This window comes from Lissotriton helveticus, chromosome 10 (genome assembly GCF_964261635.1).
Source record: "Lissotriton helveticus chromosome 10, aLisHel1.1, whole genome shotgun sequence".
NCBI lineage: Eukaryota > Metazoa > Chordata > Amphibia > Caudata > Salamandridae > Lissotriton > Lissotriton helveticus.
Window position 1 is genome coordinate 522,113,866 of NC_136071.1, and position 25,127 is coordinate 522,138,992.

General features: G+C 46.0%; 1 protein-coding gene across 4 annotated transcripts in view; it reads right to left on the minus strand.

Moving 5' to 3' along the window:
• SBK1 (SH3 domain binding kinase 1) overlaps positions 1 to 25,127 on the minus strand; it is a 74,393-nt gene that overhangs the window by 8,831 nt on the left and 40,435 nt on the right. For all 4 annotated transcript variants that reach the window (XM_078663041.1, XM_078663040.1, XM_078663038.1 and 1 more), the window contains one exon: positions 12,729 to 12,931. In XM_078663041.1, the coding sequence (XP_078519167.1) occupies positions 12,729 to 12,931 (203 nt within the window). The remainder of the gene's footprint in view (positions 1 to 12,728; positions 12,932 to 25,127) is intronic.

Here is a 25,127-nt window from a genome sequence, read left to right on the forward strand (position 1 = left end):
CACACCAACAAACAATGAGGTATCAACATAACATCAACGTTTACATAATGAGATGCACTTATTTCAGCTCCACAATATCGACTGCCAACTTACTGTCGAGGTGTGTAGATGTGGGTTTAAAATACGTAATTCTATACTTCTAGTAGCACGATTACCTTAACGATATGTTGGTAGCTGATATTGTGGATTCAGTATATCAGTAGGTTTATATTCTTGATCTTGTGACATACAACCGCAAATAGTACAAGGAGACACATACGAAAAATAGTGCAAACACCTTTGAGTATAACAACCACACATAACAAAGAATCACAAGTGAAGGTAACTGCATGCAACAGGATCTAGTAGAAGTGAATACATCAATCAGTGTACAGAGAAAACAACCACGTACCCAAAAGGCGGAAAAAGCAACAGCATGCATCAAACTATCAGGTACAAGAATCATCTGCATGTGAATGCCACACATAATTTGTATCTTTAGCTTTCTAGTGAGTAGGCAGGTGCTCAGTTTGTGTCTTGCTCCTGAATGTTCACTCAAAACATAGCATAGGGCAGATGCTTTTCTTTGGAAGCTTATTGTTGGGTCTTCGGCTCAAGAGATTCCTCTGGCCACCTGTGCAACAGTCAATCAGGTTAGCAAGGTATCCGGTATGGCCATGTTTATCGGGCAAGAGCGTTGTCTGGGGCAGGGTATGCATTAACATGGCTGCTTACTTGGAGCCCAAGGAGGATGATGCGTCTAACTCAGATAGTCCCTGATCCGCATTTGTACGGGGCAAGGTGGAGAGATGATGATTCATTGTGATTTGAATGGTCCCCAAGTACAATATCCTGCACCGAGCAACAGTACAGCATTATGCAAATAACGTTAGAAAATGTGTCCAGTTTTGCTCAATGCCATTTGGGCATATGCAAATCCAATCCAATTACATGTAGAAAATCAACAGCATTTGAAAAGGGGGGGCCCTCGGCCCCCCCGCACGCATGGCGGCGCGGCGACCGCCTCACCCCCCCTCCCCTCGGGTCTTTCGACGGTGGGGGCGTGCCCTGGGGGCGCGGCCCACCGCCGATTGGCCGGCGCCCCTCCTGACCCGGAATCAATGGACTGGTTCCGGGTCGGGGGGGGCGGGCGTGAGGAGGGGCCACCCGGCCCCTCGGGAATAAGAGGTAGGGAGCGCCCAGGAGACTTCCTTGTCCCTGGACGCTCCCTCGCTGAACGTTGTGCCCCGCGTTCGGGGCTTCTTTGTTTTTTGATAATTTTTTCGTTTTCTTTTCCAGGTTCATTAACCCGATTCAGCGAGGTATCGCGCTAGGAACCAGCAGGCGCTGGTATTAGGAGCGGCGAAGGATTCACGGTGTGCCCCGCGCTCGGGGCTTCCTTTGTCTATAATTTCCACCTTTTGTTTTCCAGGTTTAACGGGCGTTGGTAGTAGGAGCGGCGAGGGATTGGCGCCGCATCGGGGACCTGAGCGAGCCCGCGGTGAGGAGACCGGCGTGTGTAGAGGTATTTGGCGGGGAGGGCGCCGCATTCGTGAACGGGAGAGCTAAGCGGGAGGGCGCCGCATTCGTGAACGGGAGAGCTAAGCGGGAGTAACGCGCATGCACCTGCACGGCTCGCCCTGCTGCAGCGGCCTCAGGGGGGTGTTCAAAACCTGAGATGCAGGATGAGATTCTGGGCCAGGAATTAGTAGGCTAAAATACTCTCACCATCGTGTAGAGGGGCGGCTGGACTGCACAGTTAAGTTACTTACCTTCGGTGGGCACAGCCATCACAGGCTAGGGTTCGGATCCTGCCAGAGCTGCAGAATTGGAAAACTGTAAAGAGCTCAAACGTTAAAACTCACGGCAGCGGCAAGGTTTAAGCGCCGTGTTTGGCCGGCAAAGGGAGTTTTCCCGCCGTAAGGGGTAATTCAGAAGCGCGGGAAAGAGTGGCATCTGTCTTTGTATAATTCACCATTTGCGCCTTCCGTTTCTCACGCTTGTGGCCTCAGGGCAGATTAGGCCGTTGCTATCGTGCAAGGAAGGGAAGCAGGGTCGACCAGGGCAGCACCTGGATCGGAGCCCCTCTGTGATAAAGGTTTTCATGTCTGTCTTGTAAGGAAACGAGTAGCGACATTTGATAACTGTTTCACTACTGTATGGTATTGACTAACTGTGTGGTGTTAATTATTAATTTACTTGTTGTTGCACAAAAGCGCACAATACAGGGGAATGAATGCAAGTTTTGGTGCAGAAGTGTACTGGCCTTTTGCATATGTGTTATTTTGAAGGTCGCTGATACAAGGTGTTTTTAGGTCCCACAGCAACAGTGTGGTTAACAGGGAGGGTCCAATCGTCCTCTCTATTTAAGTTGGGTTTCCTAAAAGTGTTCCTGCTTTTATTACACGGTATTAATACTTGTTTTCTATCCCAGGCAAACCTTAAACTGCAATTTTGGCCCATTTCACTCGCAGACAGGGCACGCAACGTGGTGGGGGCTGTGATCGCGGACCATCATCGCCGGCGAGGATACAGGAGGGATCGGTAAGAGGGGTACGGGGGGCTAGCATTCATCGCTCCTGGTGGCCGCCGGGTGGGTCTACATTAGGTTTACTCACCCCTTACATAAGCGGACAAGCCGCTAGTGTTGCGGTCGCCGTTGCATGGTGCTGAAAGCCCCCTGGTGACCCTCCATCTGCAAGGTACACACAGTTGAACTGTTGGGAACTAAGAGAGTAGGCAGCAGGTGTTTTTGGGTAAGCGTCATGCCGGGCCCGAGGGGTGGAAAAAGGGGGTCCAACATGGAGGCTATGATGCGGGCTATGATGCGGGAGATGTGTGACATTAAGCAACAGCTAGGTCAAATTAAGGAGCGGGAGGCTCGGTTGGATGACAGAGAGAGCGAGGCACCGGGCCCGTCGGGGCGACCGATTCGCAAGAGGGTGGCACCAGTGCCAAGAGGGGAATTTGTCACCCCGCAAGGGAAACCTAGGTCCAAGAGACCCAAGGAGGCGGTCCCCGCCCCAGGCCCAGTGGATCCGTTACCCGCCGCACCGCCCGCGGTGGTCCCACCCCCGCATGTGCCTACACCCATTGCCCCTGTGGTGCCCGTGCCGGCAGGTCAACCAGTAGACGCTGGGTCTGCTCCTGCACCGGTGCCCACAATCCCGGGTGCAGGCGGGCCACACCCGGCGCCCGCCCCGCCAGCTGTGCCAGGACCACTGGGCATAACCCCAGTGGTACCTGTTGTCCCGGGGGGTAACGTAGACTCAATGCCGCCTGAATTGGTAGCTCAGTTAACGGCCATGATGCCATGGCTCCAAAAAGGGGGAGCCTTCCCGAATTCTGCAGACCATGCGGCAGAGGCGGCAAGGTTCGTGGAAAAAATCAGATCGGCACCGATAGCCGACAGTGTTGCATTGCCAATTTCTTCTCCCCTTGCAGGTCCAAGTGTTCCTCAGCTGGACGGAGTACAAGGGAAGCCGCTCCCGGTGCCCGCACTTGGTAAGGAAGTGGCATTGCCACTCTTGGGGGACGGTGTAGTACCTTCGAGGAGCGAAAATCTAGCGCAACATGTGTCTTTAGCTGTTAAAGAAATGATTTGGGCTGATAAATACGTGTACATTTATTCTTTATTATTGGATAATAGGGAAATGGAGCAGGCAAAAGCACTGAAAGAGTGGATGCTCCCAAGTGAATGGAGGGCGCAGTGTACTAGATTTAGGGTTGAGGAAAATCTCAATAATTGGATGCAAGCATGGGCCGTTTTCACTGCAGTTAAGGCTGAGCGTCCTCCAGATCTGCAGGCTGCATTGGCTTGCTACTCGAGCAGGATTGTGGGGTGGAGTCAACAGTATTCTGGGGAAGCATGGAAGGGTTATGATGTAAATTTTAGGAAGGCGTTGGAATTCAATAGAGCATTACCATGGGACACGGTAGACTCCATGGCCTGGCACAAACAGTTCTCTGACACTGCACCTCCCCCTCAGTTCGGTGCGGGCAGGGTGTTCACTAGACCGCAGCAGCCCTTTCGGCCCCCCCAAACGAGTGAAGTGCCTGGGAAATTTAGGGCAGGTGGGCCAGAAAAGAAAGGGGTGTGCTGGGATTTTAATAAGCGTACCTGCACAAGGGCCGCGTGCAAGTTTAGGCATGCATGTGCCTCCTGTGGGCACCCCTCTCACCCAGAATCTACCTGTAGGTCCAAGCAAGGTAACACAGGACAGAGGGGTAGGGGAAGGCCACTATAAGTCAGACGCGTCACGCCCCCCCACTCCAGTGGATGTGGTGGCAATGATTCCATTCTTGAACAGATACCCTGACCACAAAGCGGCCACCCTACTCCAGGAAGGTTTTTCCAAAGGTTTTAGGATCCCGGCCGGGGGATACACAGGTAGTGCGCACTGTAGGAATCAATTATCAGTCACACACAATCCGGCTGTTGTGGCCGCCAAAATTGACAAGGAGCTTTCCTTAGGCAGGATATCTGGCCCTTTTTCTGCAGTGCCAGTACACAATTTTGTGTGTTCCCCACTGGGAGTTGTCCCCAAGAAAGAGAAGGGGCAATTCAGATTGATTCATAACCTATCAGCGCCAAAGGGGGCCTCCCTGAATGATGCCATTGACGAAGGTATATGTAGTGTTAAGTACGCCTCTTTTGATCAGGCTGTGACCTTATTACAGGCCACTGGACCCGGGGCGCTGATGGCGAAATCAGACATAGAGTCCGCCTTCCGCCTCCTCCCAGTACACCCGGCAGACCGACATCTTTTAGGTTTCACCTTTAGGGATAGGTTTTACATGGACAAATGCATGCCTATGGGTTGTTCTATTTCTTGCGCCTACTTTGAGATGTTTAGTTCATTTCTTGAATGGGCCATGAGACAGGTGACAGGCCATCAAAGGGTCATGCATTACTTAGATGATTTCCTCTTCCTCGGTACAGCGGGTTCTCAGGAGTGCGCACTAGCATTGCAGGAATTTTGCGTGCTCATGCGGGCTTTTGGGGTCCCGCTTGCGCCTGGGAAGACAGTGGGCCCGACCACCTGCTTGGAATTCCTGGGCATTGAGATTGACTCAATTGAGAAATGTTTTAGACTACCTAGGGACAAGGTGCGCAAATTCAAAACGTCGCTACAGTTATGCCTCCGGAAGGAGAAGGTCACTTTGCAGCAATTACAGGAGGTGGTAGGGCAACTGAATTTCGCACTAAGAATCATCCCAATGGCTCGCCCCTTCTCTCGCTCCATCGCGCACGCGATGCAGGGGCTGAGGGAAAAGCACCACCGCACGCGCCTATCGGCTGAAATTCGCCAGGATATGCTTATTTGGATGGCATTCCTGGAGGATTTTAACGGTAGGGTGGTCTGGCCCGGCCCGCTCACTACATCAGCGGAGTTAGGACTATGGACCGATGCGGCCGGTGGTGTGGGCTTTGGTGCCATCCTAGGGAATAGGTGGGTCGCTCAACAATGGCCAGGAGAATGGAACACATGGGGTTTGCTCGGCAACATTGGCTTCCTGGAACTTTTTCCAATATGGGTGGCACTGATGGTTTGGCCCGAACACCTATGTAACCGATCAGTGGTGTTTTGGTCAGATAACATGACAGTGGTGGAATGTATCAATCAGCAGGGGGCGCGGTGTCCTTTCATACTTCGTTTGATCAAAGAAATTGTTCTGCGTTGCCTTAAACTGAATGCCAATTTTAGAGCCAAACATGTCCCTGGTGTTTTAAACAATGCTGCTGACGCCCTTTCTCGCTTCAAAATGCAGGTTTTCAGGGAGCATCTCCCCACAGCAGACCCCTCGCCAGCACACTTCCCAGCAGTACTTTGGCAGATTGGTGCCCCAGATTACAAGACCTCGTGGTCGCTAGCCTAGCCCCCAGGACCAAGACGGCTTACGAAGGGGCGTTTCTGTCTTATTGTTCCTTTTTGGGGCCACAGTGGGAAGTGCTTTGGGCAAAGGAGGATGGGTTTGCAGCCTATTTAGAATGGATGCACAAAGAGGGGCGCTCAGTAGCAGCGGCAACCAGACATAGGGCAGCAGTGTCATTCTTCGCTCAAGCTAGGGGCTTTCGGGATCCCACCAATACCTTTATGATACGCAAGGCTTTAAGGGGATGGCGCCGTATTCAAGGACACCAGAAGGATAAAAGGAAGCCCATGGGGTTGGCCCGGCTAACAGCCTTACTGGGCACGCTGGAGATTGTTTGCAACTCAGAGTGGGAAGTGCTTCTTTTTAGGGCGGCATTCTCCCTGGCATTTTATGGGGCACTGAGAATTAGTGAACTTGTTGCAGGATCTAAGGCTGACATACTAGGTGGCTTGCAGAAGGCTGGGGTGACGATAAGGGGTGACACCATGTGGGTGATTATCCAGAAATCAAAGACCGATCAAGAAGCTAGGGGTCACACCATAGTTCTGCAACGGGCCCCCGCCAACCCGTGCTGCCCGGTGAGGCACGTGGAAACACTCATGGGATTATTGGTCGGTTCAGTAGGCAGGGCGTTGCTCTGTCACGCCGACGGGAGCCCCTTGACCAGGTATCAATTCAGGAGAGTGTTCGAAATTGGGGTTACAAAAGCGGGTCTTGACCCTAGAGATTTTGGATCTCATTCTTTCAGGATTGGGGCTGCAACTGAGGCGGTGGCGGGGGGCCTCCCAGTGGACAGAGTGAAGACAATTGGGAGGTGGTCGTCAGACTGCTATAAACGTTATGTTCGGATTGACATGCTATGATTACCTGTCACTCACGCTTGGTCTCTTTTCCGCTCTCTTACAGTTTCTCAGACCTGTTACGCAGGGGAGGAATTTGTCGTCGGGCACCGCCAATATTCATCGGCACGGAGCGGCGACCAGGAAACAACAAAGAACGATGTCTGGATTGTTGGTCATTCATATGTGAAGCGAGCGGAATGTGTTTTCCTGTCAGGTGACAAGAAGGAAAGGGCGGCACAACTAGGGTTGAATATCACGTTCTTTGGCAGAGGAGGGTTGTGTCTTCACGAGTTTAGGGGATTCTTCCAAGGGCTGTTGGCACGCCAGCGGGCTCCACCGTCAGTGGTGATACTTCACCTTGGGGAGAACGATTTGGCAACACTGGGCAGGCGCACCTTGATTGAGGAGATTATCTCAACAGCGGGTTGGATAGCTAGGACCTGCCCCGGGTGCACACTAGTATGGTCACAACTAATACCTCGACTTCAGTGGCGGGGGGGCGATTCAGTCAGGGCGTTGAATCACTCGGTAAAGAGGATCAACACACGGCTGGATAGGTTGTTCCGAACCCCCGTGTTACAGTCAATACCTCATGGGTGCATCTGGGGTCAAAAGTATTACTTGAGAGACGGGGTTCATCTGACAGAAGAGGGTAATGTCCTATGGGCTGACAATATCTGGGCTTGGCTGGAGGGCTGGGGTAGGAGGATGTGTCCTTAGATAGGGGCTAGAGGGGGAGGCCAGATCGTCGGTTAACAATACTGGCCTGTGGCGGTAAGGTCATTATCGGTGAGCACATATTTGAGGTCTGAGGGGGCGGGCATCATCCTATGGAGGTTCCCGCCCAGGGGGAGGAGCCTGCGGGCCACTCCCAGTACTCCAGGGGCAAGGTAATATGCAAAGGAGCGCGGGTAGGAGTAGTTCACGCTTTCCTTAGGCTGGTAGCCACCCCGCGCGCGTGGACTCATGACGCCATCGGCGCAGAGTAAGGGCCCTCCTTTAGTGGGTAAATGGAGTTTGGGGCGTAGACCGGGCAATTCCCGGGGTAACACTGCGCATGCGCACTTCTAAGGGGAAGGCGCAGCTTGTAGGACCTGACACCGGTAGTGACCCTGCCATATGGCCAGAAATGTACAAAAATCAAGATAGGATGTTTAGTTAAGCTAGGAACAACTTGTATTAGAGTTTTGTTAAGGTCAGGCTCTCAAACTTGTTGATAACGATTGTATAACTGAATGTCCTGCTGATTTTTGTATTTCATTGTTGATTATGCAATTAAAACCCTTTTTAATTTCATACTTTAATAAATACGGCCGGGCGACTAGCGCCCGCCTTCCAAAGAGTAAACACGTCTCGTGTCCACGTTCCTTGGTGTTGGGTGCCGGATTGGGGGGGGGGCGGCAGCTAGTCGCTGACCATGTGAAAAGGGGGGGCCCTCGGCCCCCCCGCACGCATGGCGGCGCGGCGACCGCCTCACCCCCCCTCCCCTCGGGTCTTTCGACGGTGGGGGCGTGCCCTGGGGGCGCGGCCCACCGCCGATTGGCCGGCGCCCCTCCTGACCCGGAATCAATGGACTGGTTCCGGGTCGGGGGGGGCGGGCGTGAGGAGGGGCCACCCGGCCCCTCGGGAATAAGAGGTAGGGAGCGCCCAGGAGACTTCCTTGTCCCTGGACGCTCCCTCGCTGAACGTTGTGCCCCGCGTTCGGGGCTTCTTTGTTTCCCACCCACCATCCCTTGGTACAAAGTTTAAGCAGCGTTATGTCCGGTCTAATGGTAAGTTTCATAGGTATAGACCGCGGGAGAGAGTAGGTTGTTGTGGTATTTTGTGATCTGTTGTCAGGCCTTTTTTCCCTTTGTAGAAAAATGATGTGTGAAGTGAACTATATTTGAAGATATGTGTCTTTAGGCCTTTTTTCCCTTTGTAGATATACGTAGTTATTGTGATTATGAGCAACATGCGTGAACCGAATTGTAATTTTTATGCCATGTATCGTTAGGCCTTTTTTCCCCTTTAGCTATGCGTGGATACTGTTATTTATTAGCCAGTGTAGTTGTCCTTTAGACTTTTTTCCATAGGTCGTCGTATTTATTAGGTATGGGGCATGCGGTAAGGTCATTATCGGTGAGCACATATTTGAGGTCTGAGGGGGCGGGCATCATCCTATGGAGGTTCCCGCCCAGGGGGAGGAGCCTGCGGGCCACTCCCAGTACTCCAGGGGCAAGGTAATATGCAAAGGAGCGCGGGTAGGAGTAGTTCACGCTTTCCTTAGGCTGGTAGCCACCCCGCGCGCGTGGACTCATGACGCCATCGGCGCAGAGTAAGGGCCCTCCTTTAGTGGGTAAATGGAGTTTGGGGCGTAGACCGGGCAATTCCCGGGGTAACACTGCGCATGCGCACTTCTAAGGGGAAGGCGCAGCTTGTAGGACCTGACACCGGTAGTGACCCTGCCATATGGCCAGAAATGTACAAAAATCAAGATAGGATGTTTAGTTAAGCTAGGAACAACTTGTATTAGAGTTTTGTTAAGGTCAGGCTCTCAAACTTGTTGATAACGATTGTATAACTGAATGTCCTGCTGATTTTTGTATTTCATTGTTGATTATGCAATTAAAACCCTTTTTAATTTCATACTTTAATAAATACGGCCGGGCGACTAGCGCCCGCCTTCCAAAGAGTAAACACGTCTCGTGTCCACGTTCCTTGGTGTTGGGTGCCGGATTGGGGGGGGGGCGGCAGCTAGTCGCTGACCATGCATCCAATATCATGCTGTAGAAAAAATCCAAATGCAAATGAGCATAAAGCACAAATGCTTGTTCAGCAAGAAGATCCACTGAACACACCAAACAACCACCAACACAAGCAGCTATATGTCCCATACTGAGGTTAAGAATATAGACCTGAATAAGGACTATCAATGTACCGCCTAAATAAGCATACTTAGGGAAGCATAGATTTACTACTCTTAACTCCAACTCCACTTAGCTTGATAATGTGGATCACTATAAGCTCAGGTCGATATTATAACTTCCTTGTTGTAGCAAGGCAACATGATGTACACTAAGCAAATTACCAGACTTAATTACTTGTATACATAATAAGAGGCCAATGTAAATGATGGCATATATAAAACAATGTTAAGTACAAATAGGTTGTATTCAACAATGTACAACACAAATTTTTTAAAACAGCAACCATCAATGAAATAATGTTCAGCACACATTAATACATACATAAAAACTATTTACAAAGTCTGCAATGGTGTATATAAGTCAAAATCTAGAACAAATAACCACAAATATGCAACAGTGTGGAGTACAAACTCATTCAGGTATAAAATATCATCCAGTTGAAATAGCAAACACTGTGTACTACTACGTATAACAAGGAACTGCGGGGCAGATCTACAAGAAAGTGCTGCAGCGCTGCACCGCAAGCCCTTTGTCTGCGCCATGCTGCGGCACTTTCAGAGCACAGGAATGCCACATATCTACAATGATATGCCGCATTCCTGTGCTCTCCCCAGCGCTGGCGCAGAAACAGCTGCCTGCGCCATGGGGAGATTGCTTTTGTGAAGGAAGGGGCCCCTTCCTGCACAAAAGCAATCACTGCAGGCATTTTCCTCTTTCAATGTGTGCTGTAAAATGCAGTACGCATTGAAAGAGGAAAAAACGAGGAGAAATGAAAACATTTCTCCTCGTTGTGCCTCGCTACGCCACCCCTATGGTGGCGCAGCAAACTGACGCATTTCCAGGTTTACGATTTCTCGTAAATCTGGAAATGCATCAGTGGACATGGGTGTTGCGTGCACGCAACGTGATGCACCGGCGGCGAAGGGGGCTTGTAAATCTGCCCCAGTGCATTTAGGAAGACCCATGCACTAGGCAACCCTACAGAAAACCATATACCACATACCCAGGTAGAAGCACCAACAAATCTCAAATACAATGGTTCAAATACTTGCATACACTGGACAACTGCTCTGGACCACCTTCAAAGCATGGATGAATCAGGACCCCAATTTCCCACAGTCTATTATTCCACCTTTCATGCCCAACCGTTACCGAGGATCAAGCAAGGCAAACCTGTTTGCACAACCATGGTTCAGTCGCAAGAGGCAGGGTTCTTCCTCCCTGCTTCTTGCAGGGATCTTCCTCCCTGCTTCTTGCAGGTCTTGGGTGCTCAACATTAGAACGTATTGCTCTCAGACCTAACATACTGTCCTAACCTGACCTCATTCAAGTAACAAAACGTAAAGAAGTCTGTTCCTAGACCTTCTCCATCCTTTTTTAAATAGTCAAGACTACACAGTGCCAACGTAAATGGGAATTAAATATGAAAGCAACAGTAGTATCTAGTAACAAAAATAACTGGGTCTTATCATTCTAATATGTCTGCTTGAAACTTCACTCATAAATTTCTTCACAATCTGAAGCATCTTTTCTTCACATCAGTGGAGTCTATAACCCAACCATCAAACACACCCAATGTATCTACTGCAACTGCTTTCTGGAAAGTGTGAGCTCCACTCTGGTAAAGAAACTTCAGTTGCAACAATTCCCAGCAGCAAGACTTGTTTTACGATCGGTCTGCCCTGGTCACAAGCACCGATGCTGAAGTCACTCACTCTGGCTCATAATGCTCTGCAAACAATCTGCCACTATAAGTCCTAAAGTCGTATTACCCTATATAAGGACGTGCGAACGCTCCATTCCTCCAGTATACCCCCAGAGTACTGAAGCTAGAATATCTAGGTATACAGATATGGATAGCAAAATACTGAATACAAAATATCGAAAGATAAGCATGTTTAGATTTCCCATACCTGCCTCTGCATATGCATACCATGATGATATATGTATATATATATATATATATATATATATATATATATATATATATCTATATAAGATGTGTGATCAAGGCCGCATGTCTAGCGGCCGAAACGCGTAATTTGAACTTTGATATGTAAATAAAACTATAATTTGGACTTTGATATGTAAATAAAACTATCAAGATATATTGTTGCCTTTGGAGTCTGTGCCCTGGTGTTGCGCCTCTGTGGCAGGGACATTTCTGGGACTTCATTTGAAATATATATCCAGCTCTGGTCCACCAACAAACGCGTTTCTGAGCACTAGGGAACTGGTGCCGGTCCTATACGTGGCGGATGGATCTACGGATTCAGAGCCAGCTCAGTACTTCAAAGAAATTAAGGGACCGCACTCTCAGAGGTGAAAAGACCCGGTTTATTTACCTTTTTTCTCGACTCATATATGTATATATATCTTTAAGGTACGTATATGTGGAGTTAGGAGAGGTACATTTATACTTCCTCTATGCGCTTTCCTTTCAGTGTTTTGGTCTTCAAACTTATGTCCACAATATTCTTGCTTCTCGATATATTTACCCTCAGTTATCAGGAGCACAATCCACTCCTCTGGATTTGAACAAACCCGCTCATTCAAATACTCATCCTTGAAATGAAAAGGGTTTGCAGTTCAGCTACTCTCTGAAACGCCCGACTCCAACACCTTAGATACACTACTCTCGTCCCATCTTTCAGAAACTCATGTAAAAGCTAGTTCTTTAATAGCTCCTAAACTTAGTCTCTTAAATCTGGAATCACTTAAGAGCGTTTTGGCTTTCGCAGTGTTCAAAACAAATGAGTACAAAGTTATAACCAACAAGCTGCCAGCCCAACCATTGACCAAACAAGTTCTAAGCCATCGATGAAACTGACATTCCTCACATTCTCCCCAAAATGGTAGCAGAAATCAAACGTATCTCAGTATCAATGATCGAGCCTAAGTCAATGGGGTGAGCCATTCAAGTAGAGCTACAGCATTATCATGTGTTCACGAGTTTGTGAAGTTTTGAAGAAAACCGCCCTTGACCTCATTGAAAATACTCTTGTATATGTCAATGGGGTGAGGTGTGATACAGGGAGGAGCTTAGTAGCAGAGTCTCACGAGTTAGCTGTATCTGAGGCGGCTAGAATTACTCCAGCAGGTCTGGGTAGCATGGCTGTACCTGAGGAGGGATGATGTCGAACAGGTCACCACCCGGGGCATACTCCTGTGCAAAGACATAGCAGTCCTCTGTCTCGAAGACCACGTCAAACACCTTGATGATGAAGGGGCTGGCAGAGAGGGTGTTGGTGATGCTAAACTCCCGCAGGAAGTTCTTCAGCTTGGTCTTGTTCTTGTTCACAAACTTCAATGCCATCTTGGTCCCTGGAGAGAAAGGAATGAGAAAAAGAAAGATTAATTTAAGGTCCGTGCTCTGAAACCGCAAGAGAGTGTGGATGCCCTGCGAACAACCAGGGTTGAGAAATGAGATTTAGAAACAGTCACAAATGATAAAGATTATATAATATCTCTCAAGCCATTTGTCTGAACATGTATGTGTATTACCATTGCACAGAGATTTGTGAGCAGTTGAAAGCTATCGTAAAATAAAGCGATAGGATGATGGATGGATGCAGTTATTGATCAACTAGTGACTGACTTGTATTCTTCTTGGGTGCAGTTTTGGCCAAATGCAAAGTTAGCATTGGAAAAATGCAACTTTCTTTCTTTCCATTTTATACTTCTAACACTGAAGGGTGGGCTGTGTGCCCACATTCTGGAAACGTTGACATTACGTGCTTAACATAAAGCCAGCATTACACAGCTACTGTACAAATACTTTAAAAATGAAACTCTTACTTTTAGTAATGGAGATAGCAGCCCAATAGGTATTACAAATTGTAAAGGCGGAAGAGGGCAGTTCAGGGAAAGTGCGCTGGTATGAAAAAAGGGATGGGATGTGGTGTCCACTTTTACCCATCTCTTTCATTTGGGCAATACAGGTCATATACACATTCTATGGTCTCCTAAAATGTATCTGCAAGATAAAGAAACTCCTTCTTGAATAAAATCTCACCACTACGGCTCAAGCCCTTCTTTCAACTTGGCATGCTGAGTGTACATCCCTTTATATGGAAAATAATGAGTTACACTGACAAACACCTTCAACTCACCAATAACTATGTAGAGTTAACGGCATTTCTTAACATACACTCTGCTTCAGCTAGATGTGAAGAAACGCCATTACATCTAGATGGAGGCCCAACAAGAGTGAGGCATAATTCCACAATCATGGAAATCTTATGACACTGGGAGTAAATGAAAAATACCTCATCTAGTAAAAGGCCCTGTAAAAAGAAATCATTGAATTTCATTGGCTTTACCTACAACTGGGACAAATAACTCTATAAGAAATCTCTATATGATTTAAGAGGTCCTCATATTCACAAATAAGGACTATCAAACGGATATACTTTTTTCTCTTTTTTTGCCTGTGGGAGAGGGAGGTGGAGTTTGAATAGGAGTTGTGTGGTAATGAGGCAATTTTGACTTCCATATGAAAGGATAAATGGTCTGCCAAAGAAAATATTTATCTTCTTCGTTGAATACGGAACCCTATTCCTTTGGTGAATAAAGGGTCCCTCGCAATTCTCTTTTTTTTCTGTGATCTCTTTAGGCCAGTGGTGGATGGTGCCCCACAAATATTGTGGGTCGACATAATTAAAATTAAAAAACATACAAATAAACATTTTACATAAAAAAAATTAGATACAAAAGTTTTGCTTACATTCTTAGCCTGCAGCACGTCCTCAGTGTTCTTCGGCCCCGGCCCCAAACTCCTTGAGCGCAAGGTCCCACAGCTCCTTATCCAATCCAGACACTGCTCTCATGCTGAATGAGTGAAGCGTCTGGAATGGCTGGAGAAGGCTGCCTCAGCGCTCCAAAGAGCACTAAAGGCCTGTGCCTGCTCTACAACCCAGGTGTCTAAGACAGCCGGGTTGGAGTTTGAATTGTGCATGTCGGTTTGGCCATAGCAAGGTAGCCAGCAAAACCGACATGCGCAATTCATACTGCCACTCATCATTGCTGCCAATCAGCAGCAATGACACACTAGCCCTGCCCTGCCCACTCCGTTCGGCAGTAAGCCAGAAAAATCAAGTGGTAATAAAATCATTGTATTACTATGTTATCTTTCCAGCTTTCTGCATCAGTGTGGGGGGAGGAGGGCACTCCTCCGCTCCATGGAGGAACCGCTGCTGCTATAGGCCCAATTCTTTTGAATGTGGTCTTTCAGTCGTGGATGTCTAGAGCAAGCAGTGTATTGTTTCCTCTATGACAACGAATGGATCTCTGGACAACAAGCATAGCGGTGTCTTCTTAAAGGAAGGGCTGGAGCAGCAGTGTTCTGAAGTGCATGGAGGTTACGCAGAGCTCATTGGCACGCGCAGCGAGGGACAGGGGTTTCATTGTCTGCATGCATTGTGTTTTTTTAATGCAGTGTCTGCCTGTGACTTGCTTTCGAGCCCTCTGGTTGTTGTTTCTGTGTTACAATGCATTGCATCACCAACATGTTTATGCTTTTGCTCGGAGGCTTCTCTGTGGACTCTAAGCTCGACTGTCGACTCCCAGGGAACACTCAAACCCTTCATGGAAAGACTTTAAGGAGTATTCAACAGTTGCACTGGGTAAAAGAAAACAGGTGCTGGTAAACACAACCATTCAGAAACTAAGCTTGTGTGTCAGGTGGCAGCCTGAAATATCTAACAAACACAGCAAGGGCAGCTTTCTGCACCTTCAGTTTGTTTTGATGCCAGAGAGATTCATTGGCACTTGTGACTTCAGAGCAAATCTAAACGGCTCCTATTCTTCCCTCCTATAATGAGAGGCAATCCCTCTGAGAGGTCACTGATGCAATGAGTATTGAGAACTGCATCTGCAACTGAAAAGTAGGCAAAAAGGCCGAGCGCTCTATCTTCTTTGCTGGTGGGCCAATCAATTGACCAAGCAGGAGAGGATCAGCTACATAAGATGAATGGCCTCGCTTCTACCTCTACAGGTGATCCATGGTTAAGTAGTGTGCGGGCTTTGAAACTCGTCTTCACACCCGTGACTAGTTGACTTCTCTTAAGAGTGAGCTCAATGACTGAATGCATACATAGGCATATGTCACACATCACACCACTAGCTACAGGCATTCAGTTCAGGCTCCACTTCCATCTTGCTGGTTGTGATGCTCTACGGAGAAGGGCAAACGGATCCGACTATATTAAGACACAATGATTTGGGGCTAAAGCCTGCATTGCCATTTTACTGTAAAACGTGTTTGAAGGATAAACAGGCGTCTTCTGCAATGCGTAATCAATCAATCAGGGAGGGTCTCAAGGCGCTATGAATAACATTCGTAATGAGTAACATTCAACCTTTAAATTCACAATCAAAGAAACAGAAGCCAACCTGTTTATGCAGTACCCACATAATAGCATGCACTTTGTGTCCGTGGGGTTGCTGTCAAAAGGATGAGGTAGTCTGTACAAGGGTTTGACACTTACACAAGGTCTGACCTTCTAAGCTGTCACCACAGGGACACAGTGGCTCTGCTGCCAGTGCTGTGTCGGACCAATCACGCCTCACGCAAGAAGACCAAGCGGACGCAGGCCTCTGCATGCAGTATGCCAGATCGCTTGCAGGCGGTAAGCCGACCAAGATCTGGGATGTGTGTATAATTAGGAAAAAACAGAACAAGCAATCCAAATAGCTGCTGGTGGCTGAGCAGCTCAGCAGCCCCCACCACATGCTTTTTGGGCAGAGGCTACCCTTTGACGCAACGCTTTGCAGGTGGCGTTCAAAATAAATGATTAGAGGGGTAAATATAGCAAGGAAGGAAAAACAATTATGAAGGTCTGAAAACAGCAGAAACCATAGAGGGATCTCGGGCATGTAGCATTTGCACACTGTGAACAAGGCCCTCTTCCGATTTGGACAGTAATTGGACGGGGAGATACTGGTGACCCGTCAGTATCTCCATTCCAATTACCAGATACTTCGCACTATCAAGCACAGAATGGGAATAGATATGCTGAACCACGCTTATCGGGTCAAGGTTCAAATGTTTGTGACAATGACTTTTGTCAGGTGTGTTCCGCTACAGCTAAAACTTGGAATTGAGCTGTATGGTTCTTATCCCCCGCACACACACACACACACATCCACCACCACCAGGCCTATCACCAACACCGCTGCCTCTGACTCAGAATGGGCCCTCAAGTGTGCAATCCTTTGCACCGTATGATCCTGGAGAAAGAGCTGTATTGACTGCCATGATGATGGATAGTGTACTAGGGGATCGGATTAGCAGAAAGTCTGTGTTCAAAATACCAATTATAGCTTTACAGTGGTCCACCACGACCCAATTCACAATATACTTTGTCCATTCCAGAATGGATCTGTGCAGGTGGTGAACTCAAAAGAAAAAACACTCACTTTCGCAGAAATTTCGCCTGCTGCAAGGAGATAAGAGGACATATCTACAGTTTTGCGTATGGTAATCTATGTGGTGGAAGAGGACATTACTTCTGCCACCCTGAGGTCCATCTGCCAAATTTAGAGATAACCGCTGTCCCAGCAGTGATCTCTGTACCTTGACAGAAACGACAAAAAAAATTGGTGTGCAGCTGACATCGGTTTGGACGGCTATCCACCAAACTCTAACATTTTTTTTGTTTTCTGAAACAGACTCCTAAAGTGAGAGTTTGTTTTTTAAATACAAAAAAAACTAACGACTACCCACCGCCTGAGAGATTTTTTTCCCTGGGTGTAGTGGTAATTATTTGTATTTTTTTTTTTGTTCCTCACCAGACAGAAAAACAAACACACCACACGGTCCACCCTAATTAGGATGAGCAGAGTAATGCAGTCCAATGGAAATATATTCAGGATAATGGTATGGGAGGATGAGGCACCACACTGGTAAGTTAAAGAGATTTAATGGCTGCTACGGGCTGCAAATACTACATTAATGGCCGATTTCCAATGGGTATCCGCGGTGACAAATTCACAATGTGCTTTAAGCAATCTGACTAGTAGACTGCTAAAAGTAAGGATGCCTTCTGATGTAATCAGTTTTTTTGCTGCTAATGATTGGGCCTGTTATGAAACATTGTAACTGTTATGAAACATTAACTTGGTTGGTGAACATATGACTTATTAATGAGGGTGGCAAACATGAGATGTACTGTTGTGTCTACTTGAAGTTGTATTTATTGAGCAACAGAAGATTTTCTGCAAAGAAAGCTGGAGGTAGCAGAATAAGGTGTTTTGCTGGTGATTTTTTAGGTTGCGGTTAAGATCGCCAATAATAATCAGGTGGAGTAGATTGGGGAAATGATTCCACTACAGCTTAGAAGTCCTCAAGAAGCACCCAATAAATCCCTGGAAGTTGCTACTATGTTTGCTTATCAACGATCTTGATTACATTTGGCTCTATTATCGAAGAACGGTACACAGTATCTGTTGACTGTAGCAGTGTCTCTTGCACCTGGGTGCGACCAGGTGGGGTTGTCGTTAAAGGAGTGCCTGTTTGCCTTCGTATTCTGAACATGATTGAATGCTTTTGCTTTGGAAATAATAAAAACATATTTTTAAAAAAGCACCCAATAAATCCCGTAGAAGAAGACCTTTCTGTTGAACGACGAAATAACAGTGCTAGTGTAGTATTCATGGGAGAAGAGAGGTGAATCTGGCATGGGATGAGTGATGGTTGGAAGCGCTATGAAAGTAGGAGACTCATTCCATCCTCCCTTGCAACTACTCTGCGGTGTGTGGCAAAACATTGCTAGCTGGTACGACTTTGTCCTTCCGGCCGATCCATGCCTGCTGTTAGATTGTAGTGAGGTAGAAGGGTATCGAAGTGGTCAGTTATATAGGTTGTTTTACTGCAGACAGATGGTGCATTCTATTTTGAGAAGGGGGACACAGACAAGTTCAATGTTATTGCTATGGCATGCAAGGGTTTGTTTTAAATTTAAAGATGAAGGTAGATGAGGAGGCCTGAGGGGAGGCGTGAAAGAGAAACGACAAAGTGTAAAAGCGAGCTGGAATAGTGAGTGATCAAGGAAACGTCCGCCCCCTGGAAGCTTGGAAGTACCAGGCAGAGAAGCAGAATAAATGTTGTTATTCTTTGGGACGTGATGGATGAAGTGGTCTAGCGATTGAGAGAAGCAATGGACTAAATTAATAAGGTATATCGGTGAAGTATGGCACAAAAAGCATTCTCTGGGACGGCGATAAACAGCCAAATGAAACATAAGGGCTCACTGTGGTGTTGTCAAGGGCATGGGTAATCACTTATGGAAGAATGAGAGAGATAGAGAAGTGGGAGATATAAGAGTGACTTCTTTCATCTTCATTAGAACCTTGGAATGTTGAGCGCTCCATTGAAGACAATGGAGTGCTCCGGGCTTCCATTGGCTGGTAGAAGCCTGGAACATCAACATTCCAATGTTTGGCACAACTGTTGCTGTGAACAAAGGCCTCATGGAAACCAAGGAGATTTCAAGCCCTTTGGGCTCCGTGAGGCCTTAGTTTTCCAAATTAGAACATTCTGTCCTCTAGGGGCAGAGTGTTCCAGTAGCCTTAGAGCCCTCCGTAGCGGGCTCTACCGACCATTAAAGGCCCACTCCCTTGTTAAAGGCCCTTGCCTATGGTTTGGGTCTTTAACAGGAGCAGGCCGTGAATGACCGGTCGAGCATGATACAGTGGGCTCTAAGGCTATAACAGAAGACGGGAGAGGTAATGGAGGGAATGAAATGACGAGTGAATGTCAGAAAACAGAAAAGGGAAAGGAGAAGTGGACTGAGAAAGGAAACTGAAGTAATGCATAAGGTGGGCGATGAAAGACATGCTGCGAAGGTCCAAAAGATTCCAAGAGGAGGGACAGGAAACAAAAAAAGGAGGGGAGGCCAGCAATTTAAAGGGTAAAAACAGACTTAAATTCCAAATGGATGGAAATGTGGCATTCTATTTAAAGATGCATTGGTTTATAAAGGAAGGTGCAAAGTATAAATGAGGCACAATCTATAAAAAGATGGTGTTGTGTATAGAAAGGGTGCAAACTATAAAAACTATAAAAAGATGTTGTGGTCTATAAAAATATCTATTGAGAAATGGTGCCATCTATATAAAGAAAGTGTGATTTATAAAAAATGGGCGATCTAGAAATAGATGGTGCAATCTATAAAAAGATAGTGTGTCTATACACAGATGGTGCCATGCATAACAAAACATAAAACTGGTATGAGACTGAGCCTGCATCTTCTTTTAAACTAGGATACAGTCTATCAGACTTTAATGCATACTTTCCGATAAAGTCTTGGATGAATCAGATAAACCTCTTCGAATGCAATGTGGAATAATTACTTGCTACAATCTTTATTTTTCAATAGCTATAAAAAGGTTAGTAAACAAATGTTTGTCAGACAAAGAACACAGAGGCATGCACGTTGGACTTCAGTTTGGTGCATAACACAATCTGCAAGTGTTGAATGAATGAATTCATTCATCAGTCTCAATCAAATATATTTACAGTGAAACTCTGCAAAGAAAATCACTGCAATGAATTTTTTAGTAGGAGGGATGGATCTATGAATGATACGGACAAGAGAATTTGTTTAATTCTTTTTCTCAAGGCGCTGTAGTTGGCTTTGTTGTGGAAGGGGAAAGGCGCGTGCTCCTCAGCTGGAGTCCTTAGACCCTGAAGCACCTATATCCTTTTGAGCTGCAGTGAACTCGGAGAACTTGGAAATGGCTTTTAATGGATAAGCACAGGCCGCGTCCTTCAGTGTGTTATGTTACTGGGGTATTTTCAGGACCTCCCAGTGGATGCTTTTGTGGCTGATGAAGAGAGCTTGAAGGTGGATCAAGTATTTGCGGTCATCTAGGGATTTCAAGGTTGTAGTGATGAAATCTCAGGTTTCTCTGCAGCTGCAGGTCTTGCTTCTCTGAATCACATCCCAAGGACGATTTGGTGTATGGGTAGCCCAACCTCGACTGAGTTTGTGAAGTCAAATTGGGAGTTGAATGCAGTTATCACTATCACCAAACAGTAATTATGGCGAGATTACACGGAAGTCTTATTGGAATGGGCATAGCTAGGGACCGGAAGTGTTGACCATATATTTGATGCAGATAATGAAGGCAATTTTTGAGTTGACGGAGACCCTCGGCTGTTCATTTTGATTCTCCACTTCAACAAACTGATCTTAGACGAGAGGCAAAGTTTTATGCGATAGGGAGTTAATGGTACATTTGACGCTGAGGATATTGCTCAGATATTGCTAACTGGTGATGCAGGGTAGTCATGTAAAAACACTCAGAAGGCAAAATTGTGGTGTGTGCCAGAGAAGAAAAAGAGGTCCAAAACACAATTAGAGAAACTACCTCCACACTGTGCACCTCTAGCAGAAACATAGATCAGATTTCCTGTAGTTCAGTTTTTGGGTACAGAGCACTCGAATGCTCTGCATCCAATAATGAGAGCAGGTTCCAATCATTTACTGCTGAAAACTCAACAATTTAGATACCCTTTCGACTAACCTCGAATCTTGATCACCAAGGTCACTGAGCCCATAACTGGCAGAAGCAGAACCGACCCACAGCATCGCCTTGGGATGCCTCACATGACCATCTTGTGGCAATCGTCCAAAGCCCATTGATAACCAACAGATCCACTGGGTGCAGGTTGGCAGAATAAGGGATTAGGATCCAGCTCCCCAACTGTGTCGAATTATAACACACTGAAGTAACATTACATCTTGGCACAAATATTTCCTGCAATCATCTAGGAAGGCCTAATGGACAACAAACCTCAAACTGGAGATGGTTATAGTTGTCACATACAGCACTGGTAATTCCAATACATTTTCTGACTACCTGCCCCACCTAAGTGCTACTAGAAAATGCCCTAAACAACTTTAGATCAATGTAAGGCTCTGAATCCGAATACAGCCGACTAACTATGGGAGACTTTGAAGTGAAGAGAAGAACACCTATTGAGGGACATACAAAACTATGTAAACAATTATTTTAATAAATAAATCATTTATTGAGTTTAGAATGGACTGGGTTGAAATATAGGATTAAAATGCCATTGTTCGATTGTGGGTGATAATATCTTTACAGACTGAAGCCCGCAAGCACATTGCCATTCCAAAGTTGGGAAAACATTTCTGATTTGCTAAAACAACCATTTATCTTTGACAGAGATCTGAGGACAGAAAAACCTTCGACCCTGAGAAATGCAAAACTCTCCCAATCAGGAACGTAGCACTTAAGCCTCTGCACATGACACTTCAAGCAGGTGAGGCTGTCAGGTGCAGTGCTTCATTGTGATTTCAAGACTTTTATTCTCACTTTTATAGTCACTGCACCTACAACCGAACGTAAACTTAGATACTTGTGGAGTGTTGAGTGGACTCTGATAATATATATGGGTTAAGATCAAGATAGCATGAAGCTGTATCATGAAGGTGGTCCAAGTGGCTTTAAGCATCTTTGTTGCCCTGTGCTAGGACCCCCTCCATGATTGCAAGGCCTGCCCATTTTACCCCAACACACATTATGTGAGGCGCTGTTCCATACACTAAACAAAAGTTCGTGCAGAAAGGGTGGCAGAGGAATTTAAAAAAGGTATGCATATGCAGGGCAGTGAAAGGGAATGAGAAAGGTGAGCACACTTGGCAATAAACAAAAAATAGCTACTAATGGGGAAAACAGGGCACTCACAAGCATCCCTCGTGTTTCGCTTAGTGAGAAGATCTAGATTCATGCAGCAGTACTGTGTATTTAAATTTAATTCCTGGCAGGATTTAGATCCAGTGAAATTTCCTCAAGATAGGAGTAGAAATCAAAACAATGTGATACTGCCTATGATGACCACTGTAGCAGCAGCATTCGCTGTCTTTTGCAGCCAGTGTATGTTTACTATATAGACAGGTAGTATATATTTCCTAAGTCGATCTTGGCTGCAATAATTGCTTGATTCCGGTCCAGGGAAGACATGGCTTGGCAGTTCGGTCTGGACTGTTCCCATGAGGCACAGGGTCAAGACTGATTTGCATATGGCCATGTCTGAACAGGGGTGGCTTGGTGAGCAAAATAACGATGGATTAAACCCAGATCTGTGACTGGGGGTGAATGTTTTGCCGATGTGCAACATTCCGTCCATCACCTTGTGTGTTTTGCTGTTCATTATTAAGAGAGAGAGGAACCCCTTAAGTAAATCAAGGGAAATAGGGTAATAAACCTGAGAATGAGCTGGTTCCCTTGCGGAATAAAACAAGTAAGCTAAAACTTAGGCTTTAAATCAACCAGATAAAATTATGAACTGATGCGGTCATAAACATGAAGTACAGCAGAATTTATTAACAAAACGAAAAGAATAAAACAGTTTACATTTCTACATCATAAAGTTCCTAAACTTAACAATTAAAATTCAAATTAAAATTACAATCTTATTGTGACCTGCACAATACAAAGGACAGGCCAACATTTTTTTTGTAAAACATAAAAAATTAAAAAAAATTGTAAAATACAAATGGTACATTCAACGTTCTAATTTCATCACACCCTCGTTTTATAGCCACAAATTTTATATAGACAAGGGGGGGGAAACACTTGAATTGTACGTGTTCCAATAGAAAGATGTTCCCTTCCAATCTTTCTACCACTTTTATTCACTATCTACCCCAGATCCCCCACCCCCCACCGTACCTACTATTTCTACCAACCACACATTCCTGGCCATACCTAAATTACTGTGTGAGGCGTTCACATTTTGTTTGGTTTTTGTACATCAAAATCGTTGCCACCAGAAATACAGATGAGCCCCGAGAAGATAAAATTACCTTAAAATATCGTCTGCTACGATTACTAGAGTAAAAGAATATCTAACATTACTGAAAGAGCTAACATTTCAAGAAGGTTTACTGTGGAAACCCAGCAAAGTATCTTAGCGGTCGTCCTTGCTGCTGATCTGACACAAGGCGACATTTATAGAATGCAGCCTTCCCTCTCTTTGGTTCATGTTATCCATGCATTCTATCTGCTTCCTACTCCTAGGGAATATAATTGTGCTTCGCACATTTCAGTTCGAAATGTTACTGGTGCTTAAATGAATCACAACACATATGTTTTATTTCTCTGTGTCAGGTAGGTTCTGCTTCGGTTACAGTGGATCAGTGCTGCACATCTCTACGCTGCTTGTGTGCACCAATTTCGTTTATTTGTCCTTGTTTGTAGTTTTTAGGGATTTAAGGATGTGCACGCGTATTGCTGCCTCCTGTAGGATCGGAGCCCAGAAGCAGCTGCTCAAATTCATGACTCAGTTTGCCAGTTTCTGTTAGATGTTGTTGCTATTTTGACCATTTCAGGGCCTCCATCCAAGACGGCTGCTAATTTCCACGATGACTGTGAGCTGACTAAAACATTCTGTGACATATTATCTTGCTCTCTGCAAAGGATAACTCCCCGCAGTAGAAAGAAAAAAAAACGGTGCATTGCGGGTCAGAAAAAAGTCTTCTTCCGCGTAAAATGCACAGCGAAAATAGAATTTTTAGAGGAGTACAGAAGAAAAAGGTTTGAAAATGGCCAATTCTAGGTTGAAAACGGCCAATTCTAGGATGAAAATGGTCACTGTCTCTCCTGAGTAGGAACACTTGGAAAGTACAAATAGAGGGACATTGCTACACAAGGTACTAAATAACCGAATATTTGGAGATTTACTGCCCATACATATTTTTTTCAAAGCCCTTGATTTATTAAAGGTTGAGTGGGCACTTGTGCTGCACTACATAATTTTGAACTGGTCCTGCAAGGCTTTGGAAAAGCAAGTAAAGCAATTCAAGGCTTTGAGTTGGGGTGCGCCACACAAGTACCTGTGCAAATCCTTCAAGAGACCTGGACGTGTTTCTAGGAATACCAGTTCAATTATATACATATGACATACTTTACCCCCCCCCCCCCCCCACCCCACCGACTCCAAGTTGTTCATGGAGGGGGAGTCCCGGGCTTGCTCGAGGTGTGGGAAACTCGATGTTGGATTTGCTCATATGATGTGGGACTGCCCAAGACTATGGGATTTCTGGGAGATGCTCATCGCTACACTGAACTGAGTTCTGGAACGCTCTCTCCCATGTAACACAGAGGTTTGCAACCTTGCCCTATTCCCCAGGCCTAAGAAGTGTAAGGTTGGCACTACATTTATATTCCTCGCTTTGATCCTGGCGAAACAGGGTATATATATATATATATATATATATATATATATATATATATATATATATATATATATATATATTCACTGAAAAAACCATAGGTTATAGACCATATATAGTTAGGAATTAGCATTTAGAAAACCTTATTTTACTCACACAAAACCATTGAAATTCCATATATAGTTAGTTGCACTAACTATATATCGCGCACCCGCAATCCACTGCTGATGATGTCACATATTACATCATTCATGACATGGTCAGTGACATCACTGATGACATCACTGATGACATCTCAAATGACATCACTGATG